At 51.0% G+C, this 20,135-nt stretch overlaps 2 protein-coding genes across 3 annotated transcripts in view; one reads left to right on the top strand and one right to left on the bottom strand.

The window, feature by feature from the left end:
- Positions 1-2,060, top strand: part of DNAI1 (dynein axonemal intermediate chain 1) — a 168,968-nt gene extending 166,908 nt beyond the window's left edge. For both annotated transcript variants that reach the window (XM_087885484.1, XM_087885485.1), the window contains one exon: positions 1,760-2,060. In XM_087885484.1, coding sequence (XP_087741610.1) covers positions 1,760-1,864 — 105 coding nt within the window. In that variant the 3' untranslated portion in view covers positions 1,865-2,060. The remainder of the gene's footprint in view (positions 1-1,759) is intronic.
- A 4,755-nt stretch (positions 2,061-6,815) lies between these two features.
- ENHO (energy homeostasis associated) lies at positions 6,816-19,196 on the bottom strand. The gene is made up of 2 exons (XM_087885489.1): positions 19,138-19,196; positions 6,816-9,382 (listed from the first exon to the last, which is right to left on the bottom strand). The coding sequence occupies exon 2, from the start codon at positions 9,021-9,023 to the stop codon at positions 8,844-8,846; it is 180 nt and encodes a 59-aa protein (XP_087741615.1). The 5' UTR covers positions 9,024-9,382; positions 19,138-19,196; the 3' UTR covers positions 6,816-8,843.
- Positions 19,197-20,135: the final 939 nt, after the last annotated feature.

The raw sequence follows: 20,135 nt of genomic DNA on the forward strand, positions 1-20,135 counted from the left end.
AGACTGCTCTCATGTCACCCTCAGTTCCTCTTTTCTGTAGACTAGCCAAACCCAAATCCTGCAGCTGTTCTTCATACGTTTTAGTCTCCAGGCCTTTAATCATCTTAGTTGCTCCTCTTTGCACTTTTTCCAAAGTCTCAACCTCTTTTTTGTAATGTGGGGACCAAAACTGGATGCAGCATTCCAGATGTGGCCTCACTAAGGCTTTATAAAGTGGCACTAATACTTTGCATCAGGGGTCTCCAACCTTGGCAACTTTAGGGCTTGTGGACTTCAACTCCCAAAGTTTCTCAGCCAACAAAGCTGGCGCCCACAAAGACAGCCTGCCGGAAACCAGAAGAGCCACTGGCGACAGTGCGCATGCCCACAGAGATGACTCTGTGTGCCACCTCTGGCACGTGTGCCATGGGTTCACCATCACAGCCCCAGACGATTCCAGACAAATGGCTGTCTAATCTCTTTTTTAAAATCTCCAGGGATGGAGCACCCACAAGTTCTGGAGGCAACTTCTGTTCCCCTGGTTAACTGTCCTCACTGTTAGGAAGTTTCTCCTTAATTCCAGGTTGCTTCTCTCCTTGATTAGTTCCCATCCATTCGTGTGGCTGATTCGTGTGGCTGAACAAGCCCTCCTGATGTGGAGCTTCCATGGAACAGCTGCCCCACATGCTATGGCTCCTGGGGGGGGGGCAGGTAGGAATGAAAGAGGGGGAAACTGGGCTGGTGTTAACCTTTATTGTGGTTTGTGATGGTAGTGAATATCTGTAGCTCAGGTGGAGGATGAGGGTGGAGGTTGGTTCTATGAGTTTGTGGGTTGGTTTCCGACCATTTCGTTACCAGGCCAGGTAACATCTTCAGCGGAGTTTAGAGAACATGAGTGTCGATCTTCTTCTGCTTGTAAGGGCCTTGTAGATCTGGTGGTGGAGAGATCATGTCAGGTGAGGGTCTTGTGATGGGGAGGTCACATCAGGTGAGGGTCATTGGGAGTTGAAGTGCTGGTGTGGGGTGGGGGAATCGTGTGGGTTGGTTGAGGGTCGGTGCCATCTCTCGTTGGCTGTGTGGTTGATTTGGGTTCTGAGGGGCTCGAAGGCTGGTTGTCGGTCAGTGTCTCTGTGGATGGGACGGTTTGTGGAGGCTTCGATGAACTCACGAGCGTGGCGGGTGGTAGAGTGGCCGATGATTTTTGTGTTGCAACCGAACTGGTGCCGTTTGGTGTCAGTGTGAGTGGAAATCAAGGCTTTGGGATCCTGGCGTTTGACTGCCAGCCGGTGTTTGTGGATCCCGGTTTTTAATTGACGTGAGGTTTATCCCACGTAGAATCGGTTGCAATCGTTACAGTGAATTTTGTAAATTAGATTGATTCTTTCATCCTTCTGTCCTGGATAATCCCTGGCAGAGTGTGGCTGTGGTTATTGTTGTTGTTAGATGTGTGGCTGTTGTTATTTCTGGAGGTTGGAGAATTCTGGCTGTCATTTCTTGTGTCTCCTTCTTTATTGTGGTTTCACCGATTGTGTCAACTTAGCCGAATTCATCACTCGGCAGTCCTGCACAAACCGATCCATGGAGTTAGTTCCCTAACCAGATGAACCATGTTGAATCCAGTCCTGTTGTCATTGTGGTGCCTCCTCTTTATCTTCCTCCATCGATCAACACACACGCACAAACGCACACACACTGTGATGCCAACTTTGCACAATCGTCCCTCGTCGTCTTTGCAAACGGGGAACGAGACGCTGACAATTTTGTGTTTGTCTCGTTGCAGGAGAAAAAGGGCCAGGAGGTCCAGAAAGGGCCCGAAGTGGAGATCACAAAACTGGACAAACTCCTGAATTTGGTGAGAGAACCGGCACCCAAAACCAGCAAGTGAGCCACATCCAACCTGCCCCTCTTCTCCCCGGCAGGGAAGCACCGGAATCCAGGCGTGAGAACGCTTCGTCCGGGACAGCGGCCAGGGGTGGGCGGCTGTGCCAAAGGGGCCTCGGGAAAGACGTTTCCAACACAAAGAGTTTTTTTGTTCAAAGGTTTTGCATGCAGGAAAATAAAAGTGGAGATTTGACACCGTCCAGCTGCACAAATGTCCTCCTTTCCCGGAGGCCCAATTTTGCACAAAGGGCCAGTTTGCAATCCCTGTGCTTTGCCAGCCCTTCCCTCCCTCGGTTCAAGGATCTTGGCAAAATGGAGATCTGAACACTCAGATTTCTCTCTTTCTCACGCTCTCAGGTTTCGAGCGATCCCCCTCTCTCTCTTCAATGCTAAAAAAAATCTCCTTGGATTCAAATGTCAATTTGAGTCAATTCTCCATCATCCAGGTCATGGTTGTCCCAAAGGTGCTTTTTCCAAAAAGCAACTGGACTTTCCTGTTTATTTATTTTTTCCTTGAAAACGTTCGCTTCTCATCCAAGAAGCTGCTTCAGTCAGAACCGAAGAAACTTCAGCTTTTGAATTTTGAAAACTGACTCTTGGTATGGGTTGGAAGGAAGGAGGAAGGAAGGAAGGGAGGAAGGAAGGAAGGAAGGAAGGAAGGAAGGAAGGAAGGAAGGAAGAAAGAAGGAGGGAAAGAGGGAAAAGGAGGGAGGTGGGAGGAAGGAAGGAAATGGGAGGAAGAAAGGAAAGAAAGAAATGGGAGGAAGGAAGGAAGGAATGAAGAAGGAGGGAAGATGGGAAAGGGAGGTAGGAAGGAAGGAAGGGGGAAGGAGAGAAAGGGAGGGAGGTGGGAGGAAGGAAGGAAGGAAGGAAATGGGAGGAAGGAAGGGAAAGAAATGGGAGGAAGGAAGGAAGGAAGAAGGAGGGAAGATGGGAAAGGGAGGGAGGAAGGAAGAGGGAAGGAGGGAAAGGGAGGGAGGTGGGAGGAAGGAAGGAAGGAAATGGGAGGAAGGAAGGAAATGGGAGGAAGGAAGGAAGGAAAGAAAGAAATGGAAGGAAGGAAGGAAGGAAGAAAAAGGGAAGATGGGAAAGGGAGGTAGGAAGGAAGGAAGGAAGGGGGAAAGAGGGAAAGGGAGGGAGGTGGGAGGAAGGAAGGAAGAAGGAGGGAAGATGGGAAAGGGAGGTAGGAAGGAAGGAAGGGGGAAGGAGGAAGGAAGGAAGGAAAGAAAGAAATGGAAGGAAGGAAGGAAGAAAAAGGGAAGATGGGAAAGGGAGGGAGGAAGGAAGAGGAAAGGAGGGAAAGGGAGGGAGGTGGGAGGAAGGAAGGAAATGGGAGGAAGGAAGGAAATGGGAGGAAGGAAGGAAAGAAAGAAATGGGAGGAAGGAAGGAAGGAAGAAAAAGGGAAGATGGGAAAGGGAGGGAGGAAGGAAGAGGGAAGGAGGGAAAGGGAGGGAGGTGGGAGGAAGGAAGGAAATGGGAGGAAGGAAGGAAATGGGAGGAAGGAAGGAAAGAAAGAAATGGGAGGAAGGAAGGAAGGAAGAAGGAGGGAAGATGGGAAAGGGAGGGAGGAAGGAAGAGGGAAGGAGGGAAAGGGAGGGAGGTGGGAGGAAGGAAGGAAGGAAATGGGAGGAAGGAAGGAAATGGGAGGAAGGAAGGAAGGAAAGAAAGAAATGGAAGGAAGGAAGGAAGAAAAAGGGAAGATGGGAAAGGGAGGTAGGAAGGAAGGAAGGAAGGGGGAAAGAGGGAAAGGGAGGGAGGTGGGAGGAAGGAAGGAAGAAGGAGGGAAGATGGGAAAGGGAGGTAGGAAGGAAGGAAGGGGGAAGGAGGAAGGAAGGAAGGAAAGAAAGAAATGGAAGAAAGGAAGGAAGAAAAAGGGAAGATGGGAAAGGGAGGGAGGAAGGAAGAGGGAAGGAGGGAAAGGGAGGGAGGTGGGAGGAAGGAAGGAAATGGGAGGAAGGAAGGAAAGAAAGAAATGGGAGGAAGGAAGGAAGGAAGAAGGAGGGAAGATGGGAAAAGGAGGGAGGAAGGAAGGGGAAGGAGAGAAAGGGAGGGAGGTGGGAGGAAGGAAGGAAAGAAAAATGGGAGGAAGGAAGAAGGAGGGAAGACAGGAAAGGGAGGTGGGAGGAAGGAAGGGGGAAGGAGGGAAAGGGAGGGAGGTGGGAGGAAGGGAAGAAGGAAGAAGAAGAAGAAAGAAAGAAAGAAAAGAGGACAGGGCGTGGAGAAATGCAGGAAGTAAGGCATGCAGCTCAGTGGAAGGAAGGCTTCTTAGTTCCCAGCAATCAATCAGAATAGAGCTGGAAGGGACCTTGGAGGTCTTCTAGTCCAACACAGAACTTCAATCAAAACCAAAGAAGCGAAACATTTTTGAGGAAAAAAAAAAACACCCCAAGAACGTCCAGTTGCCTTTTGGAAAAAAAGCTCCTGGGGGACACCTTTGAGTGAAAGGGCTCTTTGGTGGCCATCTCCATGTTGCTCTCTTGGCCCTCACCCTGCTTTGGCCCAGGCTTCTTTCAGGGTGAATTTCCCCCTTTTTTCTGTTTAACCCAAAGCCCTTTGTGACTTCCCCCACCCCACCACACCTTATTCAAGATGTGGGCAATTTTACGACCTATGGACTACAACTCCCAGAATTCCCCAGCCAGCATGGCTGGCTGGGGAATTCTGGGAGTTGATGTCCACAGGTCATAAAATTGCAGTCGTTGCCATCAATTTTCAATGAAGCACTGGAAAACATCGATGCTGCCCTCAAAGTAAACGGTGTTCGGATCAACCATTTAAGATATGCTGATGACACAGTTCTGCTCGCCAGTAAGCATGAAGACCTTCAGCTCCTCATCCACAGCGCCTCAGAAATACCTGAAAAATACGGCTCGAAGCTTAACGGCTCAAGACCCAAGATCGTGATCTTCAGCAAACAACCCATTAATTGACCACCGATAAATTCGGAAGGAAAACCACTAGAAAAAGTTGAAAGGATCATGTCCCTCAGTTCCAATTTACATGAAAGCTGGGACACGACCCCTTGAAGTAAAGACAAGGATAGAGAAAGCTCAACCAGCATCCATCAAAATGAAAAATGTCCTCTGCAGTCATGACATCAGCCTAAGATTGAAAAATCAGGCTTGTCAGATGTTGCATCTTTTCTATCCTGCTCTACGGAGTGGAGAGTTGGCCTCCGACAGAAAGCCACTTGAAGAGACGAGAAGCATTTGAAACGTGGATTGACAGGCGGCTGTTACGTATAAGCCGGGTTGACAAAATCAGAAATGAGGAGGTGATAAGCCGCCTGGGAAATCATCAAAACCATTAAAAAAGCTAAGGTTAGAATATTTCGGACATGGGATGAGACATCTGGAAAAATACGGCATCCTTCTGTCAGCACTTCAAGCTGCATTTACTCTAGTGCTGACATAAGAAGGAGAAGCGGAGGCGTCTGGAAAGGGACGTTTGACTTTTCACCTACTTATTTTCCCTGGAGATAATATCCCCTAGGAGATGGGATGGGAGGGGGGAAATTCCTTTGAGCTGGAGCAGTAGATTAGGGGTAGAGTGACTTGGAAGATGGCCAATGAGTGCAGGGGAGTGGGGAAAGGAAAGGGAGGGTTTTGGGTCAGGAAGTCAGTGTTGGCTTCGATGGAGTCGGAGTTAGAATGTCGTGCTTAATAAATGGGAGTTTTTCTTCAAAGACTTCGTTTGAAATGCAATTTATTTGAGACGACCTCGAAACCTGACACCTTCACTTAATCCTCCAGGGGAAAATTGAAGGCAAACGAGGTCCAGGCAGAAGATGAGCATGGCTTCAAAATCTACGGGATTGGTGTGGACAAAACTCAGCAGCCCTTTTTCGTGCGGCTGTTGATAAAAATGGGATCGCCAACATGGTCACCAACGTCCCATGACGGATATGGCAGATGGAGGAGGAGAAGGAGAAGAAAGAAGGAGAAGGAGAAGAAAGAAGAAGGAGGAGGAGGAGGAGAAAGAAGAAGAAGGAGGAGGAGGAGGAGGAGGAGGAGGAAGAAGAAGAAGAAGAAGAAGAAGAAGAAGAAGAAGAAGAAGAAGAAGAAGAAGAAGAAGAAGAAGAAGAAGAAGAAGAAGAAGAAGAAGAAGAAGAAGAAGAAGAAGAAGAAGAAGAAGAAGAAGAAGAAGAAGAAGAAGAAGAAGAAGAAGAAGAAGAAGAAGAAGAAGAAGAAGAAGAAGAAGAAGAAGAAGCTTAACTCCATCTAAGCTTTGAGGGGAGTCATCCAGAGTCCTGTGGGGATGCAAGAGAGACCCCCTCCCCATTAAAGGAATCCCAGACAGCTTTCCCCATGGCTCCTCCCCATCGGCCCCCTCCCCTTCCCCAAAAGGGCTCTTGGCACAGGTGTGGCTTGTGGAGCTGAGCCCCAAAGCAAGACGGGAAAGCAGAAAGCAGAAGAGACCCCCGTAGACCCTCCCCTGCCCCAAGAGAGAGCTGGATGGGGGTTGCAACAGCCTTTACACACATAGACACCCGGTGGGCGCGCCAGCCCTTGACTTACGACCCACAAGCGAGCCCCAAATTTATGTTGCTAAGCAAGACAGTTCCTGTGTTTTGCCCCATTTTATGACTTTGCTGGCCACGTTTCTTAAGCGAATCACTGCCGTCGCTAAGTTAGTGACACGATTGCTAAGTGAATCTGGCTTCTCCATGGACTTGGCTTGTCAGAAGGTCGCAAAAGGGGATCAGGTGACCCCCCCAGGATGCTGCGCCCGTCATAAATACGAGTCAGTTGCCAAGCGGCTGAATTTTGATCATGTGATCATACAGAGGCTGCAATGGTTGTTAAGTGTGAAAAACGGTCATAAGTCTCTTTTCTCGGTGCTGTTGTAACTTTGAACGGTCACTAAACGAACTGTTGCAAGTCAAGGACTAGCTGTACACCCTTAATATGCCAAGAAGCTGCAGGTCCCTTTAAGAAAAACAAAAACACCCCCGTGTTGAAAAATCCAGATTTAATTTATTTTGGAGCCTGGATCCAAGGCAGCTTTGAATATTTTGGAATTAAGTCCTTTATTAGCCAGGAAAGTCGGTCTTGGACAAGGAGGCGTAACTTCCAATTTGCACGAGGTGGGAAAAATGGCTGCCAAGATCTCTGCCTGAGGAAGACCCCCCTCCGTCCTCCCCCGGAGGCACGACCAGGATCCGAACCCGCCACCCAGGCCCTCCAGAAGGGCCCCACTGAACACTGACAGAGCCAGCTGCTTCTAGATAAACGGAGAGCAAAACCCCCTTCCTCCTAGCCCTGATACCGTTACCTAGTTGGGTCGTGAAAGGTCTGCAAGAAAACAAATCGCGCTCCGAGCGCACCCGGGCAGCTCCTTCTCCTCCTTCCCTTTGGCCTGCTGAAGGGGTCTGTTTCTTGGAGCCCTCGGACGGCTCCCGGCCAGATGGGAGGAGGGGCAGATGACAGAAGGGACCCTCCCCCCAAGGCCTTGGAAACCCAGCCTCCCCAGCCCTTCAGCCTCCTGCCCCTCGGGCTTCTCTCCCCTCCCATCTCTTCCCAAACTGTCCCATCGTCTGCTTCGAGGTAGTTAGCCCTGGACCCCGACTCAGCCTCCCCGGCGAGGAATAAAACGTCCAAGGAAGGGGTGGGAGGTCTGGAATTAGCCCTGCCCCTCCCTCCGGGGGCAACCCAGCGAGGTTTCTTCCCCAGGGCCCACTCCTCTCCTCCCTAATGCATCTCCTGCATCCAAGTTGTCCGATCTCCCATCCTTGGACCAGTTCTGCTCTGGCTGCCTTGGGGCCTCTCTCTGGCAGCTGGGAGGAGAGCAGGAGAACCTCTCCAGGGCCTCCAGAACCACCAAAGGCCGGCAACAGAGGAAGGACTCAGAGCCGCTCCTGCACGGCGGGGCTGGCCTCTGTCCTGAGAAGACCCATGGAGGGCCACCATGGCTATGAATCCTTGAAGGCCAGCAGATCAGCTCTGGGTGGCTTTTTCACCCAGCTGGTCCTCTCCTCCGTTCCTGACTCTCATCCCCATCGCCCGCCTCCATGGCGCTGAGACCCTGCCGGTCCACCAAGCAAGGTGAAGGTGGCACCACCAAGGTTTTTTAGATTAGATTCAGAGTTGGAAGGGACCTTGTAGGTCATCTAGTCCAACCCCCCGCTCAAGCAGGAGACCCTACACCATTTCTGATAGAGGGCAGTCCAGTCTCTTCTTGAAAGCCTCCAGGGATGAAGCTCCCACAACTTTCGGAGGCAACTTCTGTTCCATGGGTTGATTGTTCTCCCTGCCAGAAAATGTCTCCTTATTTCCAGGTTGAATCTCAGTTTCCATCCATTCTTCCTTGTCTGGCCTTTAGGTCCCTTGGAGAATAGCTTGACCCCCTCCTCTCTGGGGCAGCCCCTCAGATATTGGAAGACTGCTCTCATGTCTCCCCTGGTCCTTCTCTTCACTAGACTAGCCAGGCCCAGTTCCTGCAACCGTTCATCGTATGTTTTAGTTTCCAGTCCCCTCATCATCCTGGTTGCTCTTCTCTGCACTCTTTCTAGAGTCTCCACATCTTTTTTTACAGTGTGGTGACCAAAACTAGATGCAGGACTCTAGGTGTGGTCTTACTAAGGCTTTATAGAGCGGCATTAGGACCTCCCTTGATCTTGATTGCATCCCTCTGTTAATGCAATTTAGGATTGCATTGGCTTTTTTGGCTGCCGCTGCACACGGCTGGCTCATATTTAGCTGGTTGTCCACTAAGACTCCAAGATCCCTCTCACGGTTACTGCTATTAAAAAGTCTGGTTTCACCCAGTCTATATGGGTCCTTTTGGTTTTCCTTGCCTAAGTGTAAGACTTTACTTTTCTCTCCATTGAATTTCATTTTGTTAGATAGGGCCCAGGGTTCAAGTCTGTCAAGATCCTTCTGGATCTTGAGCCTATCTTCTAGGGTGTTGGCTATTCCTGCCGGCTTGGAATCATCTGCAGATTTGGTAAATTCCCCTTCTATTCCCACAATCTTTGGCTGAGTCAAGGCTGCAGCAGGTACCTCTCTTCGTTGCCCCTCTCGTCCGACTCGGAAGGCGGACTCTGATCGGGGCAGGAGGGGGTCCGGCAGGCTTTGCAAAGGATGAGTAGCAGGGTCAGGATGAGGAAGGCAATGAGGCAGTTGAAGACGATGGCGATCACGGCCCCGGTGGAGAGGCCCATGCTGGGTCCTTCCGAGCAGGTTCGGCGTCCCCGGTGTGCTCAGAAGGTAGAGGCCTCCTTGGTGGCAGGTCCTCTTCAGAGGCCAGGATGGTTGCCAATTTATCAAGCCATCCAGAATTACAGAATAAGTGTTGGAAGGGACCCTGGAGGTCTTCTAGTCCAACCCCGTGCTCCAGCAGGAGACCTTATGCCATTCCGGAACAAATGGCTGCCCGATCCTCTTCTTAAAATCCTTTAAAGTACACCACGTTCTCCTGGGATGTTGAGGTGGCTCAGTGGATGAGCAGAAACAGAACAGGAGGATGGGCTACGGAGTAGTCCTTCTGTCCACCTTCAGCCCCAGAGATAGCTAGGCTCACCTGTAAGAAAAGAAAGGCTGAATTCAGAAGGATTCCCCATGTAACCTGGTTAGCTCGATGTTCCTGAAAGTCGGCCGCTTTAAGCGGCGTGGACTTCAACTCCCAGAATTCCCCAGCCAGCTGCCTGGGGAATTCTGGGAGTTGAAGTCCACACCGCTTAAAGCAGCCAACCTTCAGAAACACTGGATTAGATGCAGAAGTGATTCAAATCACATTGGCTTTGGATGTGACAGCATTCTCAGCTGGCTTAAATCAACCTCTATCTACTCAATTCCAGCCACTGGATTTCCTGATCTGACTTTGCACTTTGCACATGTTCCTTGCTGCGTCACCCTCGGCCCCACATGCACAGCACAGGGCCCTGAAATCAAAGTCATTTTGCCCCCTCCACCTGTTCGCTGAATCTCAGACACTCCCCAGGAAGAGACACGGGGGTACATGGGTTGACCATGCAAAGACTAATAAGAATAACGTTGGAAGGGAAGAAACCTTATACATTTCAGACAAATGCTTGTCCACTCTCTTCTTAAAAACCTCCAGTGATGGAGTATTGACAGCTTCTGAAGGGAAGCCCTTCCACTGATTAATTACCAGAGTAACAAAATAATGAGTTGGAAGGGACCTTGGGAGGTCTTCTAGTCCACCCCGCTGCTCAAGCAGGAGACCCTATCCCATGTCAGACAACTTCTTGTCTAATCTCCTCTTAAAAACTTTCAGTGTTGGAGCATTCACAACTTCTGGTGGCAAGCTGTTCCGCTGATTAATTGTTCTCACTGTCAGGAAATTTCTCCTTAGTTCTAAATTGCATCTCTCCTTGGTTAATTTCCACCCATTGTTTCTTGTCCTGCCCTCAGGTGCTTTGGAGAATAGCTTGACTCCCTCTTCTTTGTGGCAGCCCCTGAGATACTGGACGACTGCTATCACGTCTCCCCTAGTCCTTCTTTTCATTAAACTAGACTTACCCAGTTCCTGCAACCATTCTTCATATGTTTTAGCCTCCAGTCCCCTAATCCTCTTTGTTGCTCTGCTCTGCACTCTTTCCAGAGTCTCCACAACTTTTTTATTTAGTGGCAATGAAACCTGGATGTAATATTCCACTTATTCCAAGTCTTACCACGTGGATCCAGATTGTGGAGGGCACTAGGCAGTCATTGTAAAACCACCCAGGGAGCCTGGTAAAGCATGAAGTCGTGTCCGACCCATCGCGAGCCCATGGACAACGTTCCTCCAGGCCTCTGTCCTCTATTTAGGGCACTATATAGTTGCTATTATAAAGAGGTATTAACACTTCACGTGGTCTTGATTCTATCCTCCTGTTAGTGCATTTTAGGATTGTGTAAGAAACGAAGCCAGGACTCTGTGGCACAGATGCCACTAATCCGGGCGGTTTGTGTTTTTTAGGGAGGGCGAGAGCTGTTCCTGCCAAGGGCCTCTGCCGCATGACCTCCCGGGGCCCATCTCAGCTTTCCACATACTTGTCAACACAGATCATCACCCTGGAAACATCAATGGGCCCATTCAAAAGCCTGCTTCACAACGCAGCCTTTGTGCCAGTAACCAAGAGGGATGCACAACACGAGGCCGTCGTCCCTTCTAACACACCCACACATTCCTCCTTTAATCCATCAGCCCCTTTGAGGACCATGGAGTCTCAATCTTGGCTGCTTGAAGTTGTGTGGACTTCAACTCCCAGAATTCCCCAGCCAGCCAGAGAGGGACGGCCTCAGAATCACCCAGAAGGCTTTCATGCCCAAGGCACGACTAGAACTCACCGTCTCCTGGTGAATGGCCCAGAGCCAGCCAGGTAACTTTCTGCCTAAGACTCAACCAGAACTCATCATCTCCTGGTGATTGTCCCAAAGTTACCCAGATGGCTTTCATACCTAAAGCAGGACTAGAACTCACCGTCTCCTGGTGAATGGCCCAGAGCCAGCCAGGTAACTTTCTGCCTAAGACACGACCAGAACTCATCATCTCCTGGTGATTGTCCCAAAGTCACCCAGATGGCTTTCATGCTTAAGGTAGGACTAGAACTCTGTCTCCTGTGATTGGCCAGCTTTAACGCCTGGGCTGGGACTAGAACTCACGGTCTCCTGGTTAATGTCCCAAAGTCACCCAGCCAGCTTTCATACCTAAAGCAGGACTAGAACTCACAGTCTCCTGGTGATTGGCCCAAAGTCACCCAGATGGCTTTCACTCCCAAGGCAAGATTAGAACTCAGAGTCTCCCGGCTTTTAGTCCGGTGCCTTCACCACTAGGCCAAACTGTCTTCTGCATCACTGCCAGATGTGAAGGCACCAGGAATCTAAACTGGGATGGAGGAGACAGTCAGACAAGCCACAAGAAGCTCACCTCCCAAGGAAAGCGCGCCAGGATCTAACCCTAAGTGCCACAGCCCTGAGAACATGTCCTGCGTGGGCAGATACGCCTCAGCTCTGTCGGGAAGAGCTCCTCACAAATACAAAAATAAATAAATATACAAGACACTTTTTTAATTAAAAAAATGTGCATTAAAAGGAATTTTTGGTTAAAAAAAGATCTTTTTGTGGAATTTTGTGTTTTAGCTTTTTGAATTAAAACAAAGTTTAAAAAAGGAAAGAGCTGCTCACCTGGCAGTGGTGAGCCCCCAAGGACCTTTTTAGCCTGGATCTCCTGATAGCATCCCTGGACAACATCAGTACCGAATCCTGAGAGACTCAAGCAGGGAGCTGGACTGGTCTGGAGTCAATGATATTTTTCCTCTAGGGATGCCTTGGCTCCGAATTCAAATCCAGACACCAGAGAAGGGGGCAGGAGGTGGCTCAATGCCCTTACGGAGTCATGGGTTCCATGGCACTTTGAACTTACAAACATTCATTTAACGACCGTTCAAAGTTACGATGCCACTGGGGAAAAAAAAAAAGATTTAGGGCCTCACACTTACGACCATTGCAGCAACCCAAATCGCATGATCAAAATCGAGACGCTGGGCAACTGGCCTGTCTCTGCCACCATTGCCCAGTCCCAGGGTTTTATGAAGGCCACTTGTGACCTTCCCAGTCCTCTTTGGACGAACAGAATCAATGGGTGGAGCTGGATTCATTTAATGACTGTGTGATTCACTGAACAACTGCAATGATTTGCTGAACAATCCCGGCAAAAACGTTTTAAAATTGGGCCTAACTCTCTTAACCGCCTTGCTTGGTAATGCTTTGCTGGCTGGGGAATTCTGGGAGTCGAAGTCCACAAAAAATGAAATTTAATCTGGAGAAAAGCAAGTTTTACACCTGGGTAGGAAAAAGCAAAGGTCTAAGTACAGGTGAGATGAAACCTGGCTCAGAAACAGGAATTGTTTGGTTCCTGACGGAGCTTGGGACATTTCCCACTGACCTAACCCGCAATTCTCCAGAGGCACTGGTGGATGCCTGGGAACAGGCAGCCACCTGTTGTGACACCGACCCCCGAGGCCGACTTATCGGAGGGAGAAGGCTCCGAACATGAAGGAGAGGAGTTGGCCCGGCCTCCCTCTCCAGGACCCTCCTCTCTGGCAATGCCTCAGGTGTCTCCCAAAGGAGAAGAGATTGGCCAGGAGCCAGGTATCTCCTCGCAGTCGGACAGTGACGGAGATAAGTCTTGGCTGGATCCACGCCAGCGTCGGAGAGACAGGCTCACGCAGCAGAAAAGGAGGCGTGCCAGAGATTAAGCTGAGTCACTGGACCACACCCCACAGGGGATATAAGGGGGTGAGGTGGCCATTCAGACTCTTTGATGGACAAAACTAACTACTAGCAAGTCACATTGTATCTTTGCAACAACGATATCTGCCTTGGATTTAATACGGACGGGACTTGACAATTCTTGAACTGTGTGTATCTTGTTTGGGTTTACCTGACGGAGGAACACCCCCTCCCTCTATGAGTAAAGTTCTTGGCAAGCAGCTACTGGGTTCTTGCCAATCCTCTTATCGAAAGAATTTGTTGTCTGCCAGTTTTATTTAACCCCTGGCTGTCTGTTTGCGTGCGTGTGTGAGACGGGGACAGAACACCACCGGGGCACTGGATCGAATTGCCCCTTTGCGGCCTCTCCTCCGATGGGGATCCCGGGCAGCTCCATGGTTCTTTGTGGAGCTGCGGGAGAGGAAGCGTCGGAAGAGACGCCTAGAGAGCTGTTGGAGATCTTCCCGTTCCGAATCTGATTGAACACAGTTAAGAACCCATATTAGGTCTTATCTTGTGGCGATGGAAGTGGCGAAACGTGACTATTTCGCTGCTCTCATCGCGCCTGCAGAAAATGGCCCAGCGGCCTTGTTCCGAGTGACCCGCTCTCTACTCAATCAGAGAGCGAGGGATGACCCCTTACAAGGAAGCGCTGAGGACTTCGCACAATTTCTGCAAGACAAAGTCGCTCAGATCCAGACGGGTTTAGACTCTGACTGGGCAGGATCCGACGAGGAGGTGGGAGCAAGTCTTGAAGGTAACATCTGGGTTGACTTTGACCATGTTTCCATAGATGAAGTGGACAGGATTGGGGGCAGATTGGGGGCCTCCACATGTTTGTTGGACCCATGTCCCTCCTGGCTTGTTGCGGCAACCAGGGAGGTGACTGGAGACTAGATCCAGGCGATTATCAATGCTTCATTGAGGGATGGGGTCTTCCCCGCCGTACTTAAGGAGGCGATGGTTCATCCCCTTCTCAAGAAGCCTGCTCTGGATCCAGCCTCCCTGAACAACTTTCGTCCCGTCTCCAACCTTCGCTTTATAGCGAAGGTTGTTGAGTCTGGGGTGACATACCAACTTCCACAATTCCTGGAGGAAACGGATTATCTAGACCCGGACCAATCGGGTTTCAGGCACGGACACAGCACGGAAATGGCATTGGTTACCCTGATGAATGATCTCTGGTGGGCCCAGGATGGTTATTCCTCCAGTCTGGTGCTCCTCGACCTCTCAGCGGCTTTCGATACCATCGACCATGGTATCCTACTGCGACGGCTCCAGGGATTGGGGGTGGGGGGCACTGTTTTGCAGTGGTTCTCCTCCTACCTCTCGGGCTGTACGCAGTTTGTTTGGGCGGGGGGCGCAGAGATCCTCCCTGAGGCCCCTCACTTGTGGGGTGCCGCAGGGGTCGGTTCTCTCCCCCCTGCTCTTTAACATCTACATGAAACCGCTGGGTGAGATTATTCGCAGCTTCAGGGTGAGGTATCATCAATATGCTGATGATACCCAACTGTACATCTCCACCCCGGATCATCTAGGGATGCCCTCTCTGTGATGTCTAAGTGCCTGGAGGCAGTATGGGTCTGGATGGGCAGGAACAGGCTCAGACTCAACCCCTCCAAGACGGAGTGGCTGTGGCTGCCGGCATCTCGTGATTTGGTATCCCCATCACTTCGGATGGGGAGGGAGCTGCTTACTCCCTCTGAAAGGGATAGCAATCTTGGCGTCCTCCTTGACTCACAGCTGTCCTTGGAGGATCATCTGACGGCCGTGACAAGGGGGGCTTTTGCACAGGTTCGCCTGGTGCGCCAGTTACGCCCTTTCCTAGACAGGGATGCCCTCCGTACAGTCACTCATGCTTTCATCATTTCTCGGCTGGCTTACTGCAATGCCCTCTACATGGGGCTGCCCTTGGGGCACACCCAGAGGCTCCAGTTGGTCCAGAATGCGGCTGCGCGGGTTGTTACGGGAGCTTCCCGCTACTCCCGTGTAACACCTCTCCTGCACGAGCTGCACTGGCTGCCGGTGGTCCTTCGGATCCGCCTCAAGGTGCTGGTACTTATCTATAAAGCCCTTCATGGCGTGGGCCCGGGATACTTGCAGGACCACCTCCTACCGGCCTCCCACTGCCCAGTGCGTTCACATAGGACTGCTCTCCTCCAGGTGCCGTCGGCCAGACAATGTCGGCTGGCGGCCCCCAGGATGAGGGCATTCTCTGTGGCTGCACCGACCCTCTGGAATGGGTTACCCACCAGGCTCCGGATGGCCCCTGACCTCCGCACTTTTTTTTTTAAATTTGATTTATATGCCGCCCTTCTCCAGAGACTCAGGGTGGCTTACAATGCGTTAAGCAATCGCCTTCATACTTTTGTATATTTATACAAAGTCAGCTTATTGCCCCCACAATCTGGGTCCTCAATTTACCTACCTTAGAAAGGATGGAAGGCTGAGTCAACCTTGAGCCTTGGCGAGATTTGAACTTGCAGTAATTGCAGACAGCTGATGTTAATAACTGTTAATAACAGTGCTTTAGTCTGCCGTGCCACCAGGCTCTCCACGCCGAGCTGAAGACATGGCTTTTTCAGCAAATTCCCTGATCTGCTGCGGGGTTTTTAATTGTCTGGGGATTTTAAATTGACTAATTTTAATATTTGGATTGTTGTGTTGTTTTTATTTTGTGAGCTGCCCCGAGTCCTACGGGAGAAGGGCAGCATATAAATTTGAAAAATAAAATAAATAAAATAAAATAAACTGTGAGAGGAGTCCCAGTGGACAATCACTTAAACAGGAGCCAGCCGGGCGTGGCAGCAGCCAAAAAAGCTAATTCAATCCTGGGTTGTATAGATAGAGGCATAGAACCAAAATCACGTGGAGGATTAATACCGCTTTATAAAGAACGGCAGAAAAAACCATGGCTACCAACCTGCCTTCCATGGAAGACCTGTCTACTGCACGAGTCAAAGAGAGGGCTGGGAAAATATTTACAGACCCCTCGCATCCTGGACATCAACTGTTTCAACTCCTACCCTCAAAACGACGCTATAGAGCACTGCACACCAGAACAACTAGACACAAGGACAGTTTTTTCCCCAACGCCATCACTCTGCTAAACGAATAACTCCCTCAACACTGTCAAACTATTTACTAAGTCTGCATTACTATTAATCTTCTCATCGTTCCCACCACCCATCTCCTCCCACTTAGGACTGTATGACTGTAATTTTGATGCTTGTATCCTTAAGATTTATATTGACTGTTTCCCTATGACTATCATTAAGTGTTGTACCTTATGATTCTTGATGAACGTATCTTTTCTTTTATGTACACTGAGAGCGTATGCACCAAGACAAATTCCTTATGTGTCCAATCACACTTGGCCAATAAAGAATTCTATTATTTTCTTCTATTCTAAAGCCTTAGTAAGGCCACACCTAGAATCCTGCATGCAGTTTTGGTCACCACATTACAAAAAAGAGGTTGAGACTTTGGAAAAAGTGCCAAGAAGAGGAACTAAGATGATTGAAGGCCTGGAGACCAAAACATATGAAGAACAGTTGCAGGATTTGGGTTTGGCCAATCCAGAGAAAAGAACTGGAGGTGACATGATATCAATTTGAGGGGCTGCCACAAAAAAGAGAGGTCAACTCATTCTCCAAAGCACCAGAAGAAGAAACAATGGATGGAAACTGAACAAGGAGAGAAGCTACCTGGAATTAAGGAGAAACTTCCTAACAGTGAAGACAATTAACCAGTGGAACCGCTTGCCACCAGAAGTTATGGGTGCTCCATCACTGGAGGCTTTCAAGAAAAGACTAGACAGACCTTTGTCTGAAATGGTAGGTTTTCTGCTCCAGCAGGGGGTTGGACTAGAAGACCTCCAAGGTCCCTTCTTATTCTGTTATTCTCCGGAGGCCATTGGGTTGCAAAGGCCACAAATAAATATATGTTTTAATTTGGTGGTTTAAGGTGGCCTTTATTTACTTGCCTTTATTGCATGCATAAGCCACCGAGAGATGCTGGATGGCACAGGATGGGAAACCAATGGAAAAAAAATTTTTTTTACATGGTCGGGTCTTGGGGCTCAGATTTGTTATTTTTTTTCAAGTGCACGGACTATTGCAAAGTTGAGTGGGCAACGGGATCAATGGGATCCTACATCGGAAATCGTGATTAAATCAATGCATTATTCTCAAACTCACTACCTCCCACAACTTGGGACAACAACTCTGAAGTTTATTTCCAGGGCAAACGCTCTCCTAACCTTGAGCATCAATAGATCTCAGATCTAATCTTGCAACAAGAGTGTATTGCGAGCCGCCCTGGGTCTTCGGAGAGGGGCGGCGTATAAATTGAATAAATAAAATGAAATAAATAAATAAATAAAACAAGGATTGTGTCGGTTTGATTCCTGGCCCACCTCAACGCAGAAATCCCTGCAAAGCCAGGATTTCTTTCACTGTGTGTGACATTGAATGGCAGATAAATTCTAGCCTGCATTTAGTCTTCAACGTATGACAACTGAGCCCAAAATTTGTTGTTAAGTGAGCTTTGTTCCATTTTATGACTTTTCTTGCCACGGTTGTTAAGCGAATCACCACCGTTGTTAAGCTAGTCACACGGTTGTTAAGCGAATCAGGTATCCGCATGGGCTTCGCTCGTCAGAAGGTTGCAAAAGAGGATGGTGTGACTCCGGGGACACTGCAACCGTCATAAGTTACATGCCAGTGCGACCACAGGGAGCCTGCAACGGTCGTAGGTGTGAAAATGGTCATAAGTTGTTTTTTTTGTTATAACTGCGATTGGTCACTAAACAAATAGCCCTACTAAGCAGGTATATACAAAAGTATGAAGGTTGTTGCTTAATGCATTGTAAGCCGCCCTGAGTCTCCGGAGAAGGGCGGCATATAAATCGAATCAATCAATCAATCAATCAATCAATCAATCAATCAATCAATCAATGGACTCTCTGTATTTCCAGTAAAACCGGAGGACTTTCTACTAAGCTGCCCCTGCAGGAGATCTCACAAAGACACACACAACAAAGGCCGACACAAGAGCCACACTTGTGGCATCCCCTAAGGATCTTTCAGCCCCTCCCCCATCACATGGCAACCTGCTGGGGGAGGAAATAAGGGGGGGGGGGAGTCCGGTTGCAGAAGTCCTGGTTTGCTCCCCTTATTCAGGCTGCAACCTGTAACTTTAAAGAAACAAAAAAGGACCGGGGGGGGGGGGAATCTAGAAGGGTTGCTTGAGGACTAGCAACTTGGAGAGGTGTTCTAGAAAAGCCAAAAGCCTCTTGATGTCAAAGGGCCCTTATTGCCCTCTTTGCAATACCTGCAGATCTCGTCAGGGACTCCTTCTGGGGTGCAATTTGGGGCAAAACTCCCGAAAAGTTTGTGGGGCCCCTTGGCTCAGGGGTCAGAAGGGCTGTGGCTGCCCCCCACAAACACAGAAACACACTCAGTCCTCGTTCCCTTCTCCCAGCCTCGGAGAGGCCAGCGAGGGATGGGAGACCACGCGGAAATCCCAGCTGGAAGCATCCCGGAGGAAGGGTCCCCGAGGAAACAACCCGGGGGTCGGGGGGGCGGGGGGGAAGGGACGGGGTCCCGAAATCCCAGAGGGGATTTGGGCGCAAAGAGGACCCCTCCCTCCCTCCCTCCCCCTTCTTTTCTTTTTTTGCAGCTGAGAAACTTGGCACCAACTTTGAGCCCCGACTCGCTTTCCGGTCCGGGCCGACCTTGCAGGCGGGGCACCCCGAGATCCAGCAGTCGTGCCCCGCCAGGGCATGGTGGGGGTGGGGTGGGGTGGGGGGCGCCACCGGGAGCCTCTCGGAGCCGCGACTGCAAGGCCAGCCCGCTGCCCGCCGAGACTTTCCAGCCACCCCCACCCCCACCCCCCGCTCCCGGGGCATGGGCGAGCGAGCCTCCAGCAGCAGGCGCAGTCTACCTCCGAGGCTCCCCCGGGAAAGAGCGCCGCTTCCGGCCGAGAAAGGGCCCGATCCTCCTCCCCGCGCCCTCTGCACTGGCTCAGAGGCACGCTCGCCACTCCCCGCCTACTTACGGGAGCCGCCGGTCCGAGAAGCCGCCGCCGCTGCCGCCGCCTCGCCTCGCCGGGCTGGGCCGGGTCGGGAGAGAGGGGGGGGGCGCCGCTGGTCCCCGCCCCTGCCTGCCATTGGCTGCGACGGGCACGGGGAGCGCTGATTGGGCGGCCGCGCCGGCGCCCCCCCCTCTCTCTGCACGTGAGCCGCCGCTGGTCGTGTGAACGCGCCCGCGAAGCCGCCCAGCGCAGGGGATGCCAGTGCCCGGCCAGAGACGCAGCGGCAGCCGCTTCCCTGTGCGGGTCCCCCGGCTTTGCAGGGCAGGGTGCTCTTGAGCATGTGCAGAGTGCTGGAGGGGCCCGGAGGAAGAGGGAGGAGGAGGAGGAGGAGGGCCTTTGGGGTCCTTGGGGATCTCTGAGCTTGGTGGTTTTCTGGCAGACGTTTCGTGACCCAACTAGGTTCTATCATCAGTGTTAGAAGGGAGGGGGGTCTGCAGAGAGGAGGAGGAGGAGGATGGGAGAGGGGGGAGGAGGAGGATTGTGGGGTCCTTGAGGCTCTCTTGATGCTTGGTGGTTTTCTGGGAGACGTTTCATGACCCAACTAAGGAACTTCATCTGTGCCAGGAGGGAGGGGGATTGTGGGGAGGAGGAGGAGGAGGAGGAGGAGGGATGGGGCCTCTTGGCCTCTTGACTCATTTGCCAGCCGGGGAGCATGGGTCTCCTCTCTGGAGGCATGCAACAAAGCCCCTAGAGCCTTGGCAAGGGTGGGCATGCAGCTGAGCGTGCTGGGTGAAGAAGACGTCTGGGGTGGGAGGCCAGGGTTTTTTGGGGGGCCACGCCAGGCGCTCCCTGTGGGCTCCAGCGGGAAGTGGATGGCTGACCCTGGGTCTCCAGAGGGAGCGGCTGAAATGTAGCCAGGAACATTGGACCCAGTTGAGGGCCAGGGCTGCGGTCAGGCACCAGAGGAGGAGGACAGAAGTCCCTTCCTTCCTTCCCCTTCCTTCCTTCCAGCCGTCCATCCT

The sequence above is a fragment of the Pantherophis guttatus genome, chromosome 2 (genome assembly GCF_059756535.1).
Source record: "Pantherophis guttatus breed Tessera chromosome 2, ASM5975653v1, whole genome shotgun sequence".
In the NCBI taxonomy this organism is placed as follows: domain Eukaryota; kingdom Metazoa; phylum Chordata; class Lepidosauria; order Squamata; family Colubridae; genus Pantherophis; species Pantherophis guttatus.

Excerpts from the sequence above, each read along its gene's own strand:
- ENHO (XM_087885489.1), bottom strand. The coding sequence starts at position 9,023 with ATGGGCCTCTCCACCGGGGCCGTGATCGCCATCGTCTTCAACTGCCTC.